The 24,663-nt window shown below is 51.6% G+C and overlaps 1 protein-coding gene across 3 annotated transcripts in view; it reads left to right on the top strand.

Annotated features, from left to right (window-relative positions):
• EPB41L4A (erythrocyte membrane protein band 4.1 like 4A) overlaps positions 1–24,663 on the top strand; it is a 216,209-nt gene that overhangs the window by 94,230 nt on the left and 97,316 nt on the right. For all 3 annotated transcript variants that reach the window (XM_051834523.2, XM_008248402.4, XM_051834525.2), the window contains exons 3-4: positions 14,865–14,916; positions 20,125–20,203. In XM_051834523.2, the coding sequence (XP_051690483.2) occupies positions 14,865–14,916; positions 20,125–20,203 (131 nt within the window). The remainder of the gene's footprint in view (positions 1–14,864; positions 14,917–20,124; positions 20,204–24,663) is intronic.

Raw genomic sequence — 24,663 nt, 5'->3', positions numbered from 1 at the left:
CCAGCTCCCTGACACACCTGGACCTTGGTGTTCAAGTTCAAGAAGACTCTCTTCTCAGGTGGTCGGTCCCCATCGGCATGCGTGGGCCTGGCGTGGATCGGGGGTACTCCAGTGTCTTCCCCCATGGCTCTCGTTAATCTGCTGTGTTGTGGTTTAGAGAGGCCAGGGCTGAATTTCGTGCTGGATAGAAACTTCTTTCTTCATTAAAGGTAGCCAGTGCCCAATTTCCACCAACGTGACATTGAAAGGAAACGCAGATGAAAATAATAATAAAGGTGCAAAATCTTTCAAAACAAAGCTGTCGTTAATGGAAGGAGCCTCAACATGCATCACTTATGTCTCTGAAAATTTAAACATCCGTCTGTGTGTGACAGGGCGGGCAGCGACGTGGGATGTTTCTGCTGTCAGTAGAACAGGTTCCTGGGACATTTCCCGGACCCACAAGTTCTCAATTGCCATAATCACAAAAGGAGTATTGCTGGTTCCCTTATCATGAACATTTAAAAAACTAGACTGGCCTTCTCCCTGGGTAAATCAGAGTGAACTCTCAAGGAGAGTCCCAGATGGTTGAGCGGTAGCTCGTGGAAAAGCAGTGGTTTTTGATCCACGACGCTGTCTTGATCACCATAGGAAACTAGTTTCTTACGTCTGGAGTTTTGATAAAAACCTGTGATGAGTTAACTCTGATGTGCCCTTGTTCTGAATCCCAGGGGCATTTTTCCCTGTGAATATAATAAGGGGCTGGGTTGGGAGGAGCCCACTGGTAGAATATTTCCTGTGTTGTTCTTCCATGGGGTTTTATAAAATTTCTGGCATATTCTGTGCTCTGAGAGCAAAGATGACTCAGTTGTGTGATTTTGTGGGGCCTGTTCCAGTAAGTGGGGTGCGCCAGGCACTGTTTAAAGTTGGGCACATGCCGTGAGAGGGTGGGGTTGGAGTGCACCCACTTTTTCTAATGGACATGGGCCTTGAATGCTGCCTGATGATTTAGCAGAAGTTGGCCTTTTGCAAACCGATGATGTACAGAAGCTTAGTGGTTTTTTTTTTTGTTTGTTTTTTTTTTTGTTTTTTTTTTTTTTTTTTGTATGAGGTCTCTGATTTGGGGCTGGGGAGCTGCGGTATGTTTTATGAGATGTGAATTCAGGAGGCTTCCGTGTAACATCCTCTGTTCTTTCTGCACTCGGGTCGGCATTTGCTGTTTCTCGTTCCCACTCAGTCCAGCTGCAAGTGTTTCCTGGGCAGCCTTGTGTGCCGGAAGTGGGGCGTGGGGACAGCTGCCTGGTCTCCCCGGAGCTCACATCTCAGACAGACAGAACTTCAGTGTGTTCAAGTGTCAAGAGTGACAGTGCTCTGAAGAGAGACCGGGAGGCTGCCACTGGGGGTCAGAAGAGGCCTCCTGAGGTGACACTGAAACCAAGGCTTGAGTGATGGGCAGGGGAGGGCAGAGGGACAGGCTGGTGCCGTGGCCCCGAGGCAGGCACACGTCTGGGAAGCTCAGCGATGTCGGACGCACCACACACAGGGCCCAGCAGCCTGCAGCCAAGTCCTGATTGCGGTCAGAATGGGAAGGAGAATCTGGACTTCTGCTTTGGATGTGTTGGGCTTAAAATGTCCATTGGACTTCCCAGTGAGAGGTTAGCATCACTGTTCAGAGCGCCCGGGTTTCTGCAGTCCTGAGGCCAGGTAGGGTCCTTTGGGGAGGAGGTGACGATGCAGAGGAGCAGGGCCAGGGCTGTGGCGTGTGGCTGTGCTCGCCACGTAAGAGGCCTGCGGGTGCTTGGCTCCACCAAGTGTGAGTGTTGAGCAGGGGCCCAGGCCCTGCCTGATGCATAAGCCCCTGCCTTCTGTGCAAGTAACACGGGCAGCTTCAGGAACAAGCTTCAGCAAGTCTTCTTTAACCAGCTACGGACGTGTCCAACTCGGGGCTAGAGTTCCAGGTGAAGTCGCGGCGATGCGCTATTGCTCAGCTTTTAGGAGCGTGGTAACGTCATTACCTGCAGCGTGGTGAAGCCCGCTGGGGCAGAGCTGGCGTTCACGAGCAACTGATGACCGCAGTGTCCACGCGCAGAATGCGGCACTTTTCTCATAGAAGCCGTCGTCCCTACAGGTGTGTTCGTCTTCATCCGAGGAGTGAGTCCAGACGCACTGGCCCTAAGAGATTGAAACCGTAGGGCAGCTCTGGTGGGGCCAGGCCTGGGGCTCCCAGGGGGTCAGATGGAGGGTCCTCGTGTTCCTCTAACAAAACAACTCGTGATCAGCCGCTTTATTTGTGATGAAATCTGTGGGCTTGGGAGTCAGACGTAGCAGGACAGATTCTGGAAACCCTGTGGCCCGCGTGGGAACGCACAGGTTAAACTGAAAGTGAGGTTGGCCCACTGTGCCTTGCAGAGGCAGGCGTGTTGGATGACGTCCACGAGGAGCAGCGTGGTCTGTGGGTGTGTCCCGTGGCTGTGGCAGTGCCAGCACCTGCTGTGAAGACAAAATGCGACCCACGAAGTTCAGGAGGCACCAGCGCAGGAGGAGCAGCGGGGCTGCTGAGTGCAGAGTGCAGATCCGGGAGGTTCTGAAGTCGGGAGTTTTCCTGTTATTCTTGCCTTGCAAAAAGCCACCCCCCAGTGACCACACAAATGTGGGTCATGCCTCTGTGAGGTGGACCGGCCTTGAGGACAGCTGGCCTCAGCTCCCACGTCTGCGCCTGGGTTCCCTAAACCTTGAGTGCCCTAGGGACCCTTTGTTACTTAGTGGCGGTGTGCGGAGCTCCTGAGGGCGTGGCAAGGGGGTTTACATCTGTCTTTGCCTAGAGCCACGGGCTGCCTTCTGCCGAGGGAGCAGGGGAGACCCCGGCTCCTTCTGATTCATGAAGTCTTCTTGTTTTCGTGTCTCTTCGCCCTCTCCTCTTCCTTTCCTCATAGCAAGAGGGGGCCGTGGCACTTTGCCCAGCTGGCCGGAAATCTCCCACCTGGGTCGGCCTGCACCTGACATCCCTGTCCAGCTGCCCCTGCCTGGGAAGGCCGCCTCCCCTCCTGCTTCCCATCGCTCTCCCTCTGCTCTCCGGTAGGCCCCTCTGTGAGGGCAGGGGGCCCAGATTGTGGGGGTCTCAGTGGCCCGCAGAGAGGGGGCGGATCTGGCTGGCTTGGAAGGACGCTGGGTGACAGTGGCCCCAGAGCAGTGGGCATTTGTCAGATTCTGTCTGTTTTGGCACCGGGGGCCAGTAAGGTTTGCAGAGGGATGGCAGAGGTGGACAGTGCCCACAGAGGGAGTTCTGTGCTTTAGAGAGACAGGGCCCACAGGAGAGCAGGTGTTTGTGGAGGGAGTGCAGTCATTGGTTCCTTTTGGATGCGTCAGTAACACGCCATGTTGCAGATTCTGGTGGCATTGAGTGGAGCTGTCTGGTAGGCAGCTGGACCTGGGGGAGGGTTCTGGTCTATTGATGAGTTTGGTGTCTGCTGGAGGACCCAAGGTGGCATTTCCAGCCCCGGGCAGACCTGGCCTTTCTTGGCTGGGGAGGTAATGAGCAGCCAGGAGGGAGACCGAGAAGGTGTGGCTGGTGAGGGGGGAGGAGAGGCAGGAGGGAGGTATCTAAGCACCTGTCGGGTGATCGAGGGAGCCTCTGCTTCTGTCTTGGGCTCAACAGCGTGGAGGCCACTGCTGTGGTGGGCTCAGGTTGGGGCGAGAGAGGCAGAGTATAAAACCACTTTTTTTTTGTTTTCCAGAGATTTACTTATTTATTTATTTTTAAGATTTATTTATTTTTATTTATTTGAAAGAGTTACAGAGCAAGGCATAGACAGAGAAAGAGATCTTCCTTCTGCTGGTTCACTCTCCCAGATGGCCGTAGCGGCTGGCATTTCGCCAATCCAAAGCCAGGAGCCAGGAGCTTCTTCCGGGTCTCCTACGTGGGTGCAGTGGCCCAAGGACTTGGGCCATCTTCTACTGCTTTCCCAGGCTATAACAGGGAGTTGGATCGGAAGAGGAACAGCTGGGACTAGAACTGGCGCCCATATGGGATGCCGGCGCTTCAGGCCAGGGCTTTAACCTGCTGTGCCACAGCGCTGGCCCACAGATTTATTTTAAAGTACGGAAGTGATAAGGGGAATCAGAAAGCTTTTTGATTTTCTTGGTCATAGAATTATGCTGGAAATTACTTTGTAGAAAGGAAACTTGATGGTGAAGTAACAAGCAGGCCGTGTCCCGGGCAGGTGGGCAGGGCGGGCCTTTGGTGGAGAGGACAAGGACACAAGCCCGGGGCAGGCAGGTGGTGGGCGGGGTGGAGTGCGTGTGTGGTACGTCCGCTTCCTCCATGAACTGGCGAGATCTTCAGCTGAAGGGGAGGAGGGGAGAGGAGAAGCCGAAGTCTAAAGACGCAGGGGAAAGTGACTGAGAATAGAACGTGTCAGGCTCTGGGTTCTCTTGGATCTTGATAATGACTTTGGAGTGCTGAGCTGTGGTGATGCAGTGTGGTGAGAGTGATGCCGATCCTCAGGTGCCTGCTCTGAGAGGCCAGTGGCTGGAGGTCTTCCTCGTGGGTGCGAGTGGGGTGTGTGTGTGTGTGTGTGAGGGAATGGGGGACATCTGCAGGAAGAGTGAGGACCAGGTCTGGGGGTCTGCTCTTCCTCGCTCTGATGCAAGTTGTTGGCACAGTGGTTCCTTGCTTACAAAACTGTTAACTGTAGTAGCTCCTACTGCACAGAATATTGAAGAGGGTTAAGTAAGCACGTGAAGGGAAGGCTCCGGCAGTGCCCGGCTGTTCCTCTCATTGTTTCTAGAGCCCAAGCAGGTGTGTGCTCAGCGGTTAAGTCACCTCTTGGGACACCTGTGTCCCGTGTTGGAGGGCCGGGTTCCAGCCCTGGTTCCACTGTTCCCACTTCCTGCTAATGTGCACCCTGGGAGCCAGCAGGTGATGACGCAAGTATTTGGGTCCCTGTCACCCAGATGGAGCTCCTGGCTTCTGGCTTTGACCTGGTCCAGCCCTGGCTATTGTGGGCATTAGGGAGGTTAACCAGTTGATGGAAGATCTCCCTCTCTCTGTCGGTCTGTCTCCTCCTTTCAAGCAGAATGAAAACGCAGTCTACAACCTGTAGAGCGGTGCCAGGGTCGCTGGGTGAGGACTGAGGGGTAGAGTTGTGCCAGGGTCACTGGGTGAGGACTGAGGGGTAGAGTTGTGCCAGGGTCACCGGGTGAGGACTGAGGGGTAGTGCTGGGACAAGTGACTCTTCTTGGGGAGCCAGGCAGCCTGACAGTGGTTCACTGAAACCCACGCCTGCTAAAGAGTGGGACCCACTTGACAACCTTGTGTCTGCTGTGCGTGGCTCCCCGCAGTGCCCTCCCCAGGCGCCTGGGGCTTCGCAATCCATACCAGGAGCAAACTAAGGCTGCGTCCTGCTGCTGTTGTGTGGCGGGCCCGCGACCCGTTTCAGGGGCAGAGGGAAGTGCACAGACAATGCCCACCACAGCCCTGGCTCCCGTGGGATCAGGCCGTGAGTCCCGCAGGTCCCCAGGGATCACCTGCCATGTCCGTGGAGAGCCAGGTGGCTCCCTTGTCCCCGGGAGACGCCGACTGTTTCTGCTCCCTGTGCTCGCGGGCTGCTCTGCCCTCTCAGCAGAGCCGTGTGTGCTGCTGCGGCCCCGTTCGGGACCTGAGCAGTGCTCTTAGTTCTCGGCAGGAGACTCAGCGGCGCGTCCAGCGTGCAGGCGGAAAGTAGACGCGCGGCCGCACCTCCCACCCCCTGCAGTCCTGAGCGTGTCTTCTGGAGGGCAGTTCCACCCCCAGAACGTGGGGGGCTGCCCGCGGACAGCTGCCAACAGGAAGGTCAGACTCTGAGCCTTTTGAAGGCGAGGGTGTTGATTTACTGGACGGTGTTGGAGGTCGGAAACCTAATTCTGTGGACTGTTACCTAGGAAACGGATGACGCAGTAGAGGAGAGAAGCCCAAGGCGTTCAGCCATGGCTGTGAGAGTCAGAAGGGCCTGTCGCTTCTCTCGGGGCTGCGTCGGTGCCACGACTGAGATGGACAGGGCTTCCGGGGCGAGGCTGCCAATCTGCTCCCTGCTGAGGGGCACAGCAGAGGCCCTGCTGTGGCTCCGTGGTGACTGGGTGTGAGGGGGCATGCGTTAGCTCTCCTGGGTGAGGAAGCAGATGGTGAGAGCTTAGGGCACCGGAGCAGGCTCTGTCCTGGCTAAGTCACTGCCTTCCTATAAAACGGGGTCCTGTGCGGCCGTGAGCGCACACTGACCACAGGGTGCACATTGGGTCAGAGACAGAGGAGCAGGGAGGGGGACGTGACTGACAGAGAATGAGCCACGTGGATGTTGACAGGGAATGAGCGAGATGGTCCCGACCCCCGTGGGACGCCTGTGTTGACCCTGGGTGCACCCCAGGGCCGCTCCCTGGTGGCCCAGCACCCCTTGCTGTTCCTACATCCCCCACTCCGGCGGGGGGAAAGTCATAACAGACTTAGTCTGATTTCTGCTGATAAAACATCAACCTGCGATGGGTAACATTCAAGGAGAGAGGTTCATTTGGGCTCACGGTTCTGGCGGCTGAAGTCCAGGATCAGGCAGCCGCCTCTGGTGAGGGCCTCGTGCTCCCTGGTACCCTGGTGGACAGCAGAAGGTCAAGCGATAGGGTGTGGAAGAGAAAAGAGGCCGCCGCACTCGTCAGCAGCTCGCTCTGCGGTGACGAATCCCATCTATGGGACTGAAGACTCACTCACGCCAGGAGAATCAACACAGTCCAGGAGACTGGTGTTAACCCCCGTGTGTGGGCAGTGTGCCCTGGCCTCCTCACCTCCTGCAGGCCCCACTGCCTCTCACACTGCTCCCGCACGGTGCCATGTGCGAGGCAAGCTTTGGAGGGGACCGACCACGTCCAGGCCACAACGTCCTCGCCTGTTGAGCTCGCCGCTGAGTATCTGCTGGGCCTGGGGCAGCACCGACTTCAGGATGGCGTTTGATTTAGGACTTGGGGTTTTGCATTCTTACTGTCACTTAGCAATGCACATGTTTGCTTTAGACTCCTGCTTTATAAAAGCCCAAGGCCGTGGTCTCCTCCACCGATGTGTTTTCAGGAAGTGCTTGTCTCCCTGAACTCCTTGTTCAGTGGTTTTCTTCTTCAGTGCAACCTTATCCACATCCCCAGAAGAGTCCCTTTTTTGTGCATAATTTTATTTATTTTTTAAATAAAAGTTTTATTTATTTGAAAAGCAGAGTAACAGGGCAGAGGTGGGGGTGGGTACAGAGACAGAGAGAGAAAGGGAGATTTTTCATCCACAGGTTCACTCCCCAAATGGCTACAGTGGCTCAGCCTGGGCCAGGCTGAAGCCAGGAGCCAGGAACTTCTTCCAGATCTCTCATGTGGGTGCAGGGGCGCAAGCACTGGGGCCGTCTCCTGCTTTTCCCTGTGCATTGGCAGGGAGCTGGATTTGAATAGCTGGGACTTGAACCAGTGCTCATACAGGATGCTGGTGTTGTGGGCGGCGACTTAACCAGCTGTGCCACAGTGCTGGCCGCTGTGGCTTGTTTTGATATCCGTTGTGCCCTCGCCTGCACACACACCACTGTGTCGCACTCTGCAGCGGGTTGTGGTCATACATGCACGTGTCTTCTGGTGGCGTGGCTGCCTCCAGACTGGACCAGGTCACAGAGACCCTCATCTGTGTGCTTCTGCTCCATCCGGGATACACAAAGCCACCTGCAGGGGCAGTGCAGCCATGGCAGGGGGCAGGGGAGGGAGCAGTGCCCTGGGTTCAGAGCCCCACAGCCAGAGTGCTGGGAGCAGCTGTGCCGGCTCTGCTGCTGCGCTCATGGCAAAGTCCTTGCTCATTCCCCCGCAGTTGCGGTGTGACCACCGGGCCTGTTCCTCTGGGCCCCAACATGTGTGTGTGTTGTTTGCCCGTTGACAAGGGCCGCTGCCACTCAAGCTGTGGTTCCAAGGGAACGTTGTTCCCTTGGTTGAGCGTTTGAGACCGTGGCTTATGAGACCTGGTGGCTGTGTTTATTATTTATATTCTGGGGCAGCTGTCATTGGCCTCTATAACCCCCGGCTCCCAGCTGGATCCAGGGAGGCTTTGCCCGTGCCTGGGTGATCCGAGACGTGTGCTGTGGGGGCGGGGAGCTGGGCGGAGCCCCTGACTGCTGCTGGCCTCTGCTGTGTCTCGCTGCAGGATTGTAATTTCTGACTCACCCCTGAACCTTCCGTGTAGCCTTCACCTTCCCAGGGTAACCACTCTGCAAGCAGGGGTGTGTTGTAGACTGCACAGATGAAAAGTGAGTGAGTTTTTTTGCCAGGTTAACCCGTCCTTCCTGGTCCTTTGAGTGAAAAGCAGCCTTCCTGTTTTCCTGGCTCTCTGGACGACTGGAAGACAAAAGATGAATTGAAGACTCTGTAAAGGTTGTCTTCCTGGGATGGCAGTGTGAGGAGGAGGCGGAGGAGGGAGAAAGCTGGCCTCCCACTTGCTTTCCCGGCCTTGCCAGGGTCGCGATGAGAGTGAGTGGACAGCAGGAGGGCCGGCGCCCCACCCCTGCCGACCCCAGGCTTGCACGTGGTGTGAGGCTCGGGAGACCCAGCACCTGAGTGCTCCGCCCTGGGGAGCTGGGAGGCCTCTGCCGGCCAGTCGGCAGCCCCCCCCCCCCCCCCCCCCCCCGTGCTCTCGCGGGTGGGCTGTGGGGCCAGACTCCCAGCCCGGCCTCTGTGCCTTGGACCCCCCCCCCCCGCCTGCCGAGCTCTGAGCTGCTGAGCGGTGCTGCCAGGAGCCCTGGAGTTGGCAGTAATTGCTCTGGCCGAGGAGGAGCCTGCTGCCGGGGTCGGTGGGCCTGTGTGCTTGTTCGCTTTGAATGATCCAGGGGTAGCCAGAGCTTTGCACGTCACGTGGGCGGCAGAGGCAGCCCGGCTACCGAGCATCCCTGTTCACGGGAGGAATCTGTGCTCTGCATTCGTCGAGGTTTAGCTCTGCCCTGGGCCTGACGCGCGGCCTCACACTGGGACTGGAGGAGCCAGGGTCTCCCTGTGGACCGTCCTGAGGGCTCCCAGGGCATTTCGCTGCTCGCAGCCTCTGCCCCAGAAGCCTCTCCTGTTTTGGAAGGAAGTGACTCTGACCTTAAAAAATGAGACATGAAGAGCAGGATAACAGCCATTGGTTGCTGTGCTTATCCAAGGGTGTTCAAAAACTTGTTTATTAAAAGCCTGGCATGGATTTCCAGAGTTTTTGCACCAAAATAAATGTATCTTTAAACAAGTTTTCATTTTGTTTGAAAGGCAAGGAAACAGAGACTTCTTTGCTGATTGACTCCCCAATGCCTGTTACACCCAGGTTGGGCCAGGCCAAAGTCAGGAGCTGGGAACCCAAGCAGGTCTCCCACATGGGTGGCAAGGGTCTAAGGACCTGAGCCATCAGCTGCTGCCTTCCCCAGGTGCACGTTAGCAGGAGGCTGGATCAGAAATGGGGCTAGGACGTGAACCCAGCCACTGCAGTATGGGGTGTCGGTGCCCCAAGTGACAACTGCCGTGCCAGCCGCCCACCCCGGGCTCATCTTTTAATTCTGTTTTTCTCAAAACTTTCTGACGTATCCTCACACAGATTGAGGTGAGACTGCTGTGGCAGTGGGAAATAGTGAGATGACATCCACGTGAAGAGGGTTTGGTACTGGATCACATCTCACAGTCGCGTGACTACAGTATCTGTGCGGTGTGGATCATTGGCCTCGTGCACAGTTAGCCGTTAGAGGTAAAGGCCCGTGTTTGCCGCCTGTGTGTTTGGGTCTCTGCGCAGTCAGCACCCAGCCCCCTGTGCACAGCTCTGTGCCTGTTGCCTTCCGGTGGTTTCGTGGCTACTTTTTTTTTTTTTTTTAAGGGAAAGGGTTTACTGGGGAACACTCTACAGACCGGAGTGAAGGGGCGGCAAAGGAAAAAGAGAAGGAGACTGTAAGAGAGAGAGACAGAGGAGGGAGAAGAGAGATGAGAGGAGGCGAGAAGCCAAGAGAGGCCAAGAGAGCGCAGGAGAGAAGGGCCGAGAGAGCATTCAGGAACAGGCCCTTTTAAAACTTCGCCTGAGGGGGGGCAGGGAAGCAGGAGCAGCGAATCCCATTAGGATGGGGGTGGAGCCTGGCTCAGGTAGCTGGGCCGTGCGGCCACCTGGCTACAACTGCGCCAGTTTCCTAACATTCCCCCCTTTTGTTTTTAATAAAGCAGGATTTTTATGGGGTTACATTAGTCCCAAAGTCCAAGAGAGGTAGAGGGACGATGATCTGTCTTTAGAGCTACTTCCTGCTGACATGGGGCGATGTCTCAAGCCACTGTCTCCTGGGTGGGGAGCGGAGTATCTCCCTGTAGCAGCATTTGGTTGACCGCCTGGTTGCTGAAGGTTTGGTTCGTTCCATTGTCACCTGCTGTAAACACTTAGACACTGTAGTATAAAAGACAGGGTGAGAATAGTAATCAATGATCCTAAGAGTAGCATTAACCAGGTAACGAGAGGATTTTATAGAGGAGAGGAAATGGGAGGGGGTCTCTGGACCCTTACGGGGACAGTGTGTGCTTTTAGCTGATTCCAGCCAAGACTGGGAGAAAGGCCACTCAACTTTTGTAGGTAGCGGGGTTTGTCTGTAGAGAAATTTAGAACAATCATACAACATTAAGTGGGGAAGAGGACCATCAGTACACACAGGTTGGGAGTAGAGCCATTGACGGTAGAGTAGAGGCTATGGTTACAAAGGAATGAGGCCTAAGTGGGCTAGACAGGGTCTAGAACAAAGGACAGAATCATTAGAGGAGCTAAGAAAGGTGCTGTCTAAGCTACAAAGAAGTTTTCTGATTGAGAGGCAAATAGAACCCGACAGAAGGGGCTTGATAATAATCTGGTGGGCTTCAGGCCTTGTAAATTAGGAGGCCCAGACTCATCTATCTCTTCATAGGGTACATCCTAAGGGAGGTGAGAACCTCCTTGGGGAAGGCACCCTGTTGACTTCCATTGCCAGCTGGCCTGGGAGGAGAGCTGGCCAGGTAAAGGCAGGTGGCATCTCCAACAGGAAGTACACAATTCTGCCTGCAAGGTTGCTGACCCTATTTGCCATTTCCTCTGTTGCAGTGGTCACTTTGGAAGCTGGGCTGAGTGAAGGGCTTTTCAGCTCAGAGCCAGTGAGGTCTGTGGCTCTGACCTGGGCGTCCTTGACTCCAGGGCAGGTCCATTTCCAGTGATCCAACTCTTGGTAGAGCTGCCAGGGCTCTCCACAAGCTGACTTCTGCTGAAGCCCAGGCTTGCCACACTGAAAGCCACTGCAGTGGACTGGCCTGTTGGGTCTCCTTGAGGGCAGAGCACTGTACAGGGGTGCATTTAATAGGCTGCCACCCACTGCTTCTGATGCCTAGCTTTCTTTTCCTCCTGGGTTTTGTTAAACAGACCAGAGGATGCAAGTCAAGGGGGTGCTCAAGTCCCATCTCTAATCTTGGTGGCCTAAACTAGAAGCCTGTAGTCACAGGCATGTTCTGTAGTAGTTTTTCTAAGGCAGACAATGCCCATGAGGAAAACTATATTCTCACTTTAAAACTTTCTTTCCCTTTGTTCTGAAAGGGAGGCTTTTCTGTTTACCTCGCTGATGGCGAAGTAAATCTAGCTAAGAAATTATAATTTAAGCTCTTATTTTGGCTATGCTATTACAGAAAAATGTTAGCCATCTCTTTTATAAGATCTAAAATCAAATTTTGAATCTTGGAGATTCCTTCATAATAGAAATAGTTTCCTACCTTGAAGAGAACAGGGAAATGAGAGAAGAAGTCGGGTTTTGAATAAAGAAATGGGGGTGCCAGTCCCAGATCGCTTACTGACAATAGCCATATCACATGAAAACTTAGCAAACAGTTTCAACCATTAGATAACAACTTATGAAAACATTTACCAGAAGGTCCAATGCCTTCCATAAATATTAAGAATACATATATTTGGAAACATCTCTTAAATATCTAACATGGTGTAGCTTGTTTAACCAAACTTAAGCACAAGCATATAGAATGTCTTTAGTTTTTTCTACCAACACATTTAAAACATATGATACAGAGATTCAGGTCACACGAATTAAAATGTATCTTTGATTAATTTTAGCAGCTTAAATTTATGGGCGATCTTTTATCTATAAGCCAATTAAAATAAAACTCTTAAATTTTCCCATGTAGACATACAATATGTATACATAAATAACATAATAGACCAGTATAGCAGTTTTAATAGCTTTTTTAAAATTTTTTATTTTTAAATTTTTTTAAACTTTTATTTAATGAATATAAATTTCCAAAGTACGGCTTATGGATTACAATGGCTTCCCCCCCATAACGTCCCTCCCACCCGCAACCCTACCCTTTCCCACTCCCTCTCCCCTTCCATTCACATCAAGATTCACTTTTGATTCTCTTTATATACAGAAGATCAGTTTAGCATACATTAAGTAAAGATTTCAACAGTTTGCTCCCACACAGAAACATAAAGTGAAAAATAATAGATGATTTTTTAAATGATGATGAAATCAGATCAGACCTATTGTCATGTTTAATCCCAGTGAGAGTCAAGTTGGGAATTGATAATTTCTTTTTTTTTTTTTTTTTTTACAGAAGATCAGTTTAGTATATATTAAGTAAATATTTCAACAGTTTGCACCCCCATAGAAACACAAAGTGAAATATACTGTTTGAGTACTCGTTATAGCATTAAGTCTCAATGTACAGCACATTAAGGACAGAGATCCTACATGAGGAGTAAGTGCACAGTGACTCCTGTTGTTGACTTTACAAATCGACACTCCTGTTTATGGCATCAGTAATCTCCCTATGCTCCAGTCATGAGTTTCCAAGGCTATGGAAGCCTTTTGAGTTCTCTGACTCTTATCTTGTTTAGACAAGGTCATAGTCAAAGTGGAGGTTCTCTCCTCCCTTCAGAGAAAGGTACCTCCTTCTTTGAAGACCTGTTCTTTCCACTGGGATCTCACTCACAGAGATCCCTCATTTAGGTCTTTTTTTTTTAATCTAACTTCTGTTTGTAAATTACCAATTGATTTCAGTTACTTTCTGTTTTTAGTAACCTCAGTTAACCATACTTTCTCTCAGTTGGTACCTTTAATACATTATTGGCTTCATCTGTTTACAGAGTCATCCCAAAGTACTGAATACAATAGAAGTGGCTGGAAAAAGTTCACCAGAACCTATAGGAAGACAGCTAAACCCAGAACCAACAATGCTTTAGTTCTATGAGCAACAAATCTGATAAATAAAACTGTAGATGACAAAAGACTAAGTTGCCATGTTTAAAATTATAAACTTATTAACCAACAAGAGGCACTTGCTTACTTCACACAGTAGTTTTGAAAGCACCTGTAGGATTTTACAAAGCATTTAACCCTTTAGGCCTCTGGGGCTTTCTCATTAAGATAACCATCGTATTAGAAGTACTGTCAAGATGTGAAGTGGTGCTAAATGTTAAGTCTATAGTATAAAATGCTACTGCTACAAAGGTTTCGTGGCTACTAACACTGGAGTCTTCCACCTGTCCTGAGCTGACTGTTGAGAACTGCGTGGATCCGGGTCTAACTTTTCTGCCTCTGGGTGTCCAGTTTTCCCAGTACTGTTTGTTGAGCAGACTGTTTTTTCCCTGTCATGTGCCCTTGGTTCCATTGTTGAAAATGGCTTGGCTGTAAATGTGTGGATTGGTCCCTGTGTCTGTGTTGGTGCCAGTACTGTGCTGTTTTGTTCCTGTAAAAATAGGACGATTACTGCTCATGATTGCTGCCTCACAGCAGAGCCGGCGTGAGCACCCTCAGCTAAGAAGGGAAGGGAACGGCGGTGGGCTCTCTTGGACTCCTCTGGGGGTTCTGGGTGCTGTTCTCCCTGGGGCACATCAGGGTGCTGGAACCAGGGGCCCGGGCTGAGCCAGCTCCCACCTCCCCGTGGAGAATTGTCCTTTCTTCACTCAGGAGCATGGGGGAGTGGAAGCTGGGTCGTTTGGGCCTTGGAGTCCCAGCACTTGGTGGGTGGTAGGGGAGCTCAGCTTGCCCCTCCCCTGCCCTCCAGGGAGCTGCCCCCTTGCCCTGTGTGCAGCCCTCTTTGCGCTCCCTGGGCTTACCCTTGGGAGACCCCTGGCCTCTCCGTCCTTTGACATCGCCAAGGTGCCATTTCAAGGAAAGGCTCTCCCTGGGGCCCAAAACCCACCCATCAGTGCTCGAAATCATGTTGGCAGATTCCCTTGTGTGGATCAGCAAGTGCCGTAGACGGGTGCAGGGCGGGCATCGGGAGCGCCCACACGTGGTTGAGGTCACCACTGTGCTTGGTGTGGGCGGGGCTGCTCTGAGTAATTTGCATGAATGAGCTTGCTTGGTAGGCAGCCTGGAGGAGGCTCAGGGCTGCTCAGTGCTTGTCCCCAAGGTGACGATGGGGCTGTGCCCAGCTGGGACCTTGGCCCTGGAACGGAACTGCTCTTCGTTAATTCGTGTGCTTGCTACCTAACACTGCACTGTGTGCTGCAGGGGAGGGGCTGGAAGTGAGGTGGTTGGGGACATTTTGGAGACTGGCACAGTCCTGGGGGTGTTGTGATGGGGACTCTGGGAGGAGACTTGGAGAGCGTGAGAGGACGGACTCCTAAGCTGGACGGGTCGGCCTGGTGCTCAGCACCCACCTGCCAGGCCTGCTCCTGACCACAGCCTCTCTCCCACTGTGTTCTGGCCACGGAAAGTGCTTGTGTGTCTGTGTGTGAGTGTGTGTGTGTAGGATAAATGAAGCGTTTGGCTTAGCCAGTGTTTAAGTGTAATTGAAATCACAGTGTGCAGGTATTCTTGAAGTAAAAGGCAATGCCAACCCACTAATGTCTGTGACCGCCCCTTTCTTCCTTGCAGTACTGGCTGGATCCTGCAAAGACCCTTGCTGAACACAAGGAACTGATCAACAGTACGTATGCCGTTTCATTTTGTTATGGGCAGCGTGATGGTGGGCCCCAGCCTGTGGTTCGTGGGTGCAGCAGTGGACTTCAGTGCTTGTATGAGCGCCGGGTGTTGTGTGCAAACACTGCGCAGAGTCTGGTGTCCTGGAGCTCAGTATTGAATTTGTCCTCCGGGCACGCCTGAGCTTTCTCTGTGGTCTGGTCTTTGCAGTTTGACCTTGAAACTGAAAAGGCAGTGAGGCATTGATTGAACAGAAGGTGATGTGCAGGTTCTTGGGTCTGAATTTCTAGGTTATGAAGTGGTTTTGCACTTACGGCACTCAGTTTGCAAGTTCCTGGCTCAGGGGTGCCCTGCACCCTGAAAAGTTGCTGTGGCTTCAGAGAGATGGTCTATCTGCTGGGCTAGCTTTGGAGTTTGTCCGTGGGACTCTTACTAGGATTGTGCTCTTTAATCTTAATTTTGATAAACCAAGTTTTTTAAAGATTTATGTATAGGGTTGGTGTTCTGGCATAGTGGGTAAAGCCGCCATCTGCAGTGCCAGCATCCCATATCGGTGCTAGTTCGAGTCCTGACTGCTCCATTTTCAACCCAGCTCCCCACCAATATGCCTGAGAAAACCGCAGAAGATGGCCCAAGTACTTGGGCCCCTGTGCCCGTGTGGGAAATCCAGGTGAAGCTCCTGGTCCCTGGCTTCGGCCTGGCCCAGCCCTGGCTGTTGCAGCCGTTTGGGGAGTGAACCAGCAGATGGATGATCTCTCTGTCTCTCTCATTTATTTGAAAGTCAGACTTACAGAGGCACAGAGAGAGAGCCAAGAGCCAAGAGCATCTTCTGGGTCTCCCACATGGGTGGCAGTGGCCCAAGGACTTGGGCCTTTTTCCACCGCTTTTCCCAGGTCATTAGCAGGAAGCTGGATCAGAAGTGGAAAAGCCAGGACTTGAATTGATACCCACCTGGGATGTCGGCATTGCAGGCGATGACTTTACCTGCTACACCACAACGCTGTCCCAGATCACTCAGTTTTCCTTATAAGTACACACACACACGCTCGCTCACTCACTCACTCACTCACTTCTTATGTTGAAAAAGAATATCCTTTAAAAAAGTTGTTTTGGAGGAGGTAGGGGGTTTGGCCTATCAGTGAAGACCCTGGTTCAAGTGTCTGCCTCCCACATTGGCATGCGTGGGCTCAGTCCCCAGCTCCGGCTCCGGCTCTGGCTTCCTGCTCATGCGGACACTGGGAGGCAGCAGTGACGAGTTCCAGTTCTGGTCATTGCAGGCGTTTTGGGACAAGTGAGCCAGCAGGTGAGAGCTCTGCCTCCAGTCACTCTGCTTCTGTGCCTCTCCACTTTTTAAAAAATGTTGTGTGTTTAGTTTACAACCTTTTTTATTTTGGTAAAATACACGGAACATCAACCTTAGCGTTTTAGCCATTTCGGGGCACAGTGCAGTGGCAGGAAGCACGTGCTCACTGCTGTCTAGCTGGCGCCACCGTCCATCCCCCGGCCCTCCTCGGCGTCCCAGCTGGACCTCTGTGCTCCTTGAGCCACGTGTTAAGATGTGATTCGCTGCTGGTCAGGCACTCGCTGGCTCTGCAGCCCTCGCACCCCATCCTGAGCCTGCACTCTCCACGTGAGGGCTCGATCCCTGTGGGATGCTGGTCACAAGCACTCGTGGGCATGGACGCAGGCCCCTGGCTGAGCCTCAGAAAGGCACAGGGGTCCCGGATCCACAGAGCCATCGGCGGCTGCAGCGCCGTCTCTGTGAAAATCAGCATCGTTTTTGTTTCTCTGTGCACTGCCTCCCCTGTGCAGAGACCATGGGGCTTGGAAGTTACAGCTCTAGCCCCCATGAGTCGACCTCAAAATGCCAGCTGGAAAATTAGAAGAATTTCAGCAATGATGATTTTAGCATAAACTCAGTTTCTTTTGTGAGTAAAATGTCAGAGTTCTGAAGAAAAATGTAAATTATTTCAAGGTGCATCATTAGTGTTCTATACATATTTAAAGTTTCTGAATATATAAAATATTCCAGTTTTTGAAATATTTTACTTAGTTAGAAGGCAAAGTTACAGAGAGAGACAGAGAGAGAGAGAGAGAATATATCTCCCATCTGCGGGTTTACTCCCCAAGTGGCCACAGTGGGTTGGAGCTGGGCTGATCTGAAGCCAGGAGCCAGGAGCTGCTTCTGCACCTCCCACATGGCTGCAGGGGCCCAAGGACTTGGACCATCCTCTGCTGCTTTCCCAGGTGCATTAGCAGGGAACTGGATCAGAAGTGGAGCAGCCGGGACTTAAACTGGCATCCATATGAGGTGCCAGTGCCGCAGGTGGCAGCTTTACCCGCCATGCCACAGCACTGGCCCCAAAATATTACATTTAAATATCACTGTAAAATATAATCACCTTTCATCCTAAAAAATGCAATACTTAAGAATTTGGTGTACAGTAAGAATAAAACATTAGTACAATTGAAGAACTGTGTAACTCAAGACTACTTAGCTTCACCAGTGCGTTAGTTCATTAACTAGTGAAGGAGACTGGCGGGAGATCTCCGTACATCAGTCAGGGGGATGTCCCTAAGAAATGACAGAGCATTCCTCTCGGTCCATCTCGATTTAAATATCGTGGCGCTCTCCTCGTTATTGTTAAAGGCCTGGAAATTAGTCTTCACAGAAGGTAGATCCGAGAGTCTGTTCTGGGCTGCTGTGTGTGTTTGTTAGAGTGAAGTAGAACACCAGCTTCAGTTCACATGGGGGCTTCCTCAGTGTTGAGTTTGTGGAAGGACACAGAGTCAGAGGGTGGTAAGTTTGTAACTGGCTCCATCAGCACTTGATTTTGTGGCTGTCCCAGGACAGGAAGCCGAAAAGCGTGCTGCTAGACGTCTCTGCCCTTGCTCCGAGGTGTCCACTTCCGCAGCCGTGGTGGCAGGGAGGGCGCGCCTGCCCACTCGGAAGGGTCTGGGTGTGGTGACTTGCTTCCCTTGGAGGGGCCGTGTGGCTCCTGCTGAGAGAGCAGGGACTCCGGCTCCCAGCAGCCTGGCCTCGGCCGAGCGCAGACAAGCGGCTCCACTTCCCGGATTTCACTGCCACACAGGTTGCCAGGTTGTGGGTGGGCGCCCAGTGTTGGTGACACATTTCTGTACGTTCTCAGATGCAGTGAAATGGCCGTGGTGCCTTATATTCAGAGCACATGCCATTGTACATGGGATAGGGAGATGGAGGGCTGATTTGAGCCAAAAGTACTTAAAAAAGAATTGGCCCTGGCCAAATGCTCTTCATCGTGCAGTTTTCGAAGCTCTGCCTCACTGCTCCTTGCTGAACGCGTGTGCCGTGGCCATGCTGGGGAAAAAGCAGCTCTGGGCCTGGAGGAGGTCCCTCCCTTTGTGTCCTGGCTGGGAGGCGTCTGTGGGTCACCCTGGCCCTGCGGAGCCGGGCTGCAGCTGCAGGCTCCGGAACACAGCGCCCCGCTGCCACGGACGGCTCAGACAGGACCGACTCCTGGCTCTCCTGCGTACTTACTAGTCTGTGCCTGCCTGATGCCCGTGTTCAGGGAGGAGGTGTGTCTGTCAGTCACAAACCCAGTGGCCAAACGGTGAGAAGTGGTGGCACGTTGTTTAGTTTTCTAAGAAGCTCTGGCGTAGGGAATGCTTCACGAGGAGGCAGAGCAAGGGCAGGAAGCTGGGCCCTGGGCTCGACCACCATCTCCACGCCAGGAAAAGGACCCCCGGGTACCAGAGACAGACATAGCACGTGCATGTGCCGTGAGGTTGGCCCCCAAGAGGCTGCTGTTCGCGTGCACACCGTGAGCGTTGTTAACTATTTATTTTATGTTTGCCCATGAATGTATAATTCCTCGCTTTGTCTCTGATTTTTCTTACATTTGTAGACTCAATTCTTCTATGTTTGGGAGATGAATGACATGATAAATGTCTGCTTACATGAGTAAGAAAGCATTTTTAGATTCAGAAAAGGGCAAAAAGAAATCTTGTCTTTATTCTTACTATATAAGCCTCATTGATGATTTTCTCTTTTCTCTTTTTCTTCCTTTTAAAAAAGATTTATTTATTTATTTGAATTGCAGAGTTACAGAGGAGGGCAGAGAGAGAGAGAGAGAGAGAGAGAAAGAAAGAATCTTCCATCCTCTGGATTCACTCCCCAAATGGTCGCGATGGCCAAGGCTGGGCCAGGCCGAAGCCAGGAGCCAGGAGCTTGTTTCAAGTCTCCCGCACGGGTAGCAGTGGTTGAGCGCCCAGACCATCTTGCACTGCTTTCCCAGGCCATTAGCAGGGAGCTGGGTGGGAAGTGGCGCCCATGTGGGATGCCAGCATTGCAGGTGGCAGCGTAACCTACTACAATACCCTACCCATTTTTTAAAAAATAGTTGAAAAGTATACACATGATAAGAAAATCCATTACTAATAAGTGTAGAGACTGAGTTTCTAATCTCAGCTTCTAAAGTTTGCCACCAGTAGTGACTTCTTGCGCATTGTGTTGAGCCGGCACTGCTCGTCCCCCAGAGGGAGGGATGACTGCTTTCTCCCGCAGTGGCCGCTGCAGGTCTCCTTCCGGGGTGCCAGCCTCCAGGTGCCAGCCTCTGGGTGCTACCCTCCGGTGCCAGCCTCGGCCTGCTCCACATGCAGGGTCTGTGGTTGCCGTGGACTCGGGTGCGCCACCCACTGCTTGGCTCTTTGCAGATAGGTGTCTAAGACTGATAGTTTCTTGTGATAGTTGAAGTGATAGGTGGATATTTTTAAAAACTAATGACTTTATGTCAATACTATTTGTTCATTATGAAAAAATACTACATATGTGTTGTGGAAATGTGAAATACAGCAAAAATATAAGCAATAACAAACGTGTTTTACCGAACAAGAGCTATGAAACAGCAACATTCTGGTGCATTTGACTGTCTTTCTGTTTTTATTTGTGTGTACACACACACAGATGTATACACACATGTGTGCATGCACGCATGCGTAGTTGTTACCTGCACGATGTGTATACACATATGTATAGTTATGTGTGCACACACATGTGAACATACATGGATAGCTGAGGTCCTGCCATCACACAGTTCTCAGCAATGCTTTTTCCATCTTCTGATTTTTGTATCATTAGAAATACCTGGTGAATATAACCCTTAGTAGCTGTAGAGTATCTAGTATTTTGACTAATTTGTGATGTGACATTTGATTATTTTCTTTTTTTTTATTTTAGCTGGACCTCCATATACTTTGTATTTTGGTATTAAATTCTATGCTGAAGATCCGTGTAAACTTAAAGAAGAAATAACCAGGTACAGTATGGACTTGATTTTTGAGCAGATGCATGTATGGCATATACAAAAGACTTTACTTCAATTAAGACCAGGGTCAAGTCTTTGGATGCATTCTACTTGCATTTGGTAACGCATTCCTTGTGAGAGTCAAATGGAAACCCACACTGTGTGAGATAGATCTGTGTGTGATGACAAATGTGTTTGAAAGTGAACGGGGCCAGCGCTGTGGCAAAGCGGGTAAAGCACTGCCTGCAGTGCCGGCATCCCTTAAGACTGGTTCGAGTCCCAACTGCTCCACTTCTGATCCAGCTCTCTGCTGTGGCCTGGAAGGCAATGGAGGATGGCTCAAGTCCTTGGGCCCCTGCAGCCGTGTGGGAGACCCAGAGGAAGCTTTTGGCTCCTGGCTCCTGGCTTTGGAGCGGCACAGCTCCAGTCATTGTGTGCATCTGGGAAGTGAACCAGCGGATGGAAGACCTCTCTCTCTCTCTCTCTCTGCCTCCGCCTCTGCTTCTGCCTCTGCCTCTCTCTAACTCTGCCTTTCAAATAAATAAATAAATATTGAAAAAGAGTCCATTTAAACATTTAAAGAGATAACTCGATCCTTGGAGAGTTACTTGTTTTTCTTCACTTTTTTTTTAAGATTTACTTTATTTTATTTGAATGCAGAGTCACATAGAGAGAGAGAGACAGACAGACAGACAGAAAGAGAGGTCTTCCATCCACTGGATCACTCCCCAGATGACAGCAATGGCCAGAGCTGGGCCAGCCTGAAGACAGGAACCAGGAGCTTTTTCCAGGTCTACCATGTGGTGACTGGGGCCCAGCACTTGAGCCTGCTTTCCCAGATGATAAGCAGGGAGCTGGACAGGAAGTGGAGAAGCCAGGACTGGAGCTGGTGCCCATATGGGATGCTGGTGCTGCAGGCAGCAGCTTAACCCACTACACCACAGCACCGGCCCCAGCAGATTTTATTAAAATATTATTAATTTTGAGGCTGTTGGTAATTCCTTTGTGCCTCTGTTTCCTCAGCCGTAAAGTTCCAAGTCTTTGTAACTGTTCACTGGACTCAAGCGAGTGAGCTGTCACAGTCGCGTTTGGCTCACGGCCAGGGCTCGGTCCTTGCTAAGGTGTTTCATTCTGGGCTGTCCTTGCTCTGCAGTGCAGTGGGATTACAGCTTCGGGGATTCAGGGTGGACGGGGGAAAGGGACCGTGTTTCATACAGCGTGGCTTCACCCCAGCCAGCCACGTGTCTGCAGTGAGCACGACTTTCCATCAGCCTCCACTGTTACAGCCCCACCCTGTCCTCACTGCACCCGTGTTTCCTCAGTGTCAGACCAGAACACGTAAGAACCAGAGGACACAGTCACGTACGGTTAGAGGCCCTGATGTGTAGTGATCACTTCATGGCTTGCTGGGTGTGGTGTCAGGCCGGTGGGCTCCTCTTGTGTCCCTGCGCTGCCACTGGTGTGTGGCACGTGCAGTCTCGACTGGCAGGAATACGTGTGCTGGAACGCACAGGCATAGTGGGCCCAACAAAGGAAGTCAGTTACATGAGGTGATTCAGCAAAAGTAAGAATGAAAACCCCAAACCAGTGTTCCCGATGGGCTGTTCGCCATTAAAGCATACTCGGGCTACGATTTTCAAGTTGGCTGCTTATCTTGATTGAGTTCTTTGGAAAATTTCCCCAGCATATACTGTATTGGCTGTTAAATGGTTAATGACCTTTCGATGTGAAAGATACGCTCTATAAATGTGTGTATATATGACCTTGTCACGTGTATGTTTTTCCTTTTGACAGCCATACTACTTCATGTGTGCTGGGTGGATCTCTTCCCTCCTGCATAGTAGCCATGGTTTATTTAGCCTTGCCCTGTGGGTAGCCATTCCAGCCATTCTTCTTGTTTTTAGTCAAAAATTATAAATACTGCTGGAGTGCGTTTTGTCACACACATGCATATATGATCATTCTGGATGCAGTATTTCAGGACATTATACTTTGCAAAAGTTGGATATACAGGAAAATTAAGTTCAGAGTATGGAACATGTAAGTTCATAGAACCATAGCAGCTGGGGGGCTGTACTGTGTGTTCTGAATTGTTTGCTGGAATAGAAGTTGGTGACGCTGAGCCCATGTACTCCGGCCTCCACCCTGGATCCCTGATGTAGCAGCCAGCTTCCTCTTCCGCGTTTTAGATAGGAAACCGATCCACCTTGAAAGCAGTGAAACAGTCAGAGAGAATTCCCGGGCACTTCCGTCATCAACACCCGGTTTTCTTCCTAAGTCTACGCGGAATAAATGTAGTCCGTCTTCTCGTCAGTAGTCCTTTAAATAGTTCCTGCTCTCATGAGGCCTGTGAAATTTACCTTCAGTGTAATTCAAAATATTAGGCATCTTTTTCTCTATTTTATGTCGTTCCTAGCAGATTACTATGCAAATTTGACGAGAGTCACACATGTTGGTGAGAAGACACTGTATAGAGTCAGATGGCCACAGTTTGCATCCATCCTGGCTTTGTCACTCTCTGGTTTTGTAATTCAGAGAAGATGACCTAACCTTTGTTTTTAAAAGAGATTCATTTATTTATTTGAAGAGCAGAGTTACAGAGAGGCATAGGCACAGAGAGAGAGAGAGAGAGAGAGAGAGAATCTTCCATTCGCTGTTTCACTCCCAAGATGGCCACAATGGCCAGAACTGTGTCGATCCAGACCCAGGAGCCAGGAGCTTCTGCCAGGTCCCTGATGCAGGTGCAGGAGCCCAAAGAATTGGGCCACCTTCTACTGCTTTCCCAGGCCATGGCAGAGAGCTGGATGGGAAGTGGAGCAGCCGGGACTCAAACCAGCACCCATCTGGGATGCTGATATGATAGTTGGCGGCTTCAACCACTACACCACAACTTTTAAAGTCTTGGTTTTCTCATCTGTACGATGGAATTCCAGTGTTTTTTCAAAAAGAAGACTGTATCTGTGTGTGTTGCAGGCAGAATACATCAAGCAGAGATGTTTAGTAATGGTGAGGAGAAATGGAGATGGTGATGATTATTTTGTATTTTCAAGTTATTGAAAATAGGAGAAGGCAGAAGTGGAGCCGAGATAGGAGGGGTTGGTGCGTTCGTGAGAACTCCCTGAGTGTCAGTGTCCGCTGACTGTGAGCAGTCATCCTGCAGCCCTGCCCTGGCCTGCACTTCTGGGGTTTGTGTGTCAGGACGGAACCTGCTCAGCCACAGAGCTTCAGGCAGTGCTGTGAGGAGCACCAGGTCCCCGTGTGATCCCGTGGAGACCAGGAGAGCTGGTGCCCACCACCTGCACGGGGCTCTGGGCTCACTGGTAGCCCTGACTAGGACGCTGTTGGCATTTCTCTGAACTTTTAAGGATCTGATAACTCTTAAGAACATGGTAGTAACAAATGACGTGTTCGTGGTAAACACTTTTTACCTTCTGAAGTCTGTTTTTTTCTAGCTTGTCTTTTGTTTGAGATTGACACTGCACTCACGAGTTACTCTTGTCTTTCTTTTTGTGATCCTCTCTGTGTGGGAGCAGCTTGTTTTAGGGGCTGTGTTGGCCGGGTGGGCTTCGCTCACTTCCTGGGTCGTCTCCTCCTCTGGGTGCACTGGTGGTGTTTCTGGGCTCTGGGCTGTGGAGGGGCCACGTTTCTGTGGACCTGACAGGCAGTCAGTGCTGTTTGCTCCCATGTGTAACAGAAGTGTTTTCCTGATCCTCCTCACTGCTTTCTCAAGAACTGCAGCAGCTCCTATGTTTTCCTCCTCTGTTTGCACCCACGCAGCTGATCTTCACCTCCGTGTTTCTCCGGCTCCACGCTCGCCTGTCCCCAGAAGCGAAGCCCTTGTCCCCTCGCCACCTCTTTCCTCTCCAGGCCCGGTCCTGGGAAGGTGCCCTTCGGGCCTCTCTGAGGGGCATTCATTCGTGACTGGCTGTGGCCACAGAATGCGCAGGAACCTCTGTCTGGGGCTCCTGGGGGCAGCTGCCTCTGCCCTGCTGTGCGCTCTCCTCCGTCGCCCACTGCCGCGTGGTTAGTGGTCCTTGCAGCTTGTGCGTTCCTGGTGTTAACTGGGCTCTTTCCAGGGAGTGTCAGCCACCCGGAGAGTGTGAGGCCAGCAGCCGAAGCCCCTCCTTCCTGCCCTGGTTGTGGTGCTGTGTGCGGAGTGTGTGGGGACGAAGCCCCCAGGCTGCTCCCCCAGGTCTCACAGGCTGGCTTGGCACACACGTCAGCTTGTTAATTTACAAGAGAAATGACCGGGATTTGCTTTATGAAGCCTCTGCCTTAATACCACAATTTGATCTGGAAACTTCCTTGTTAAATAGGTTATTTTGATTCGGCCTGTTTTCCCCCACAGGGTACTGTGTAACGAGGATCACAATAGAATTTGTTGTCTGAACCCTGACACTCTAGGGCAGGGTTGGGGAACCTTGTCCTCAGGGACCATTTGGATATTTGTAGCATCATTCATGGCCGTAGAA

This window comes from Oryctolagus cuniculus, chromosome 6, assembly GCF_964237555.1.
Source record: "Oryctolagus cuniculus chromosome 6, mOryCun1.1, whole genome shotgun sequence".
In the NCBI taxonomy this organism is placed as follows: domain Eukaryota; kingdom Metazoa; phylum Chordata; class Mammalia; order Lagomorpha; family Leporidae; genus Oryctolagus; species Oryctolagus cuniculus.
This window is presented reverse-complemented; position numbering and strand designations above follow the sequence as displayed.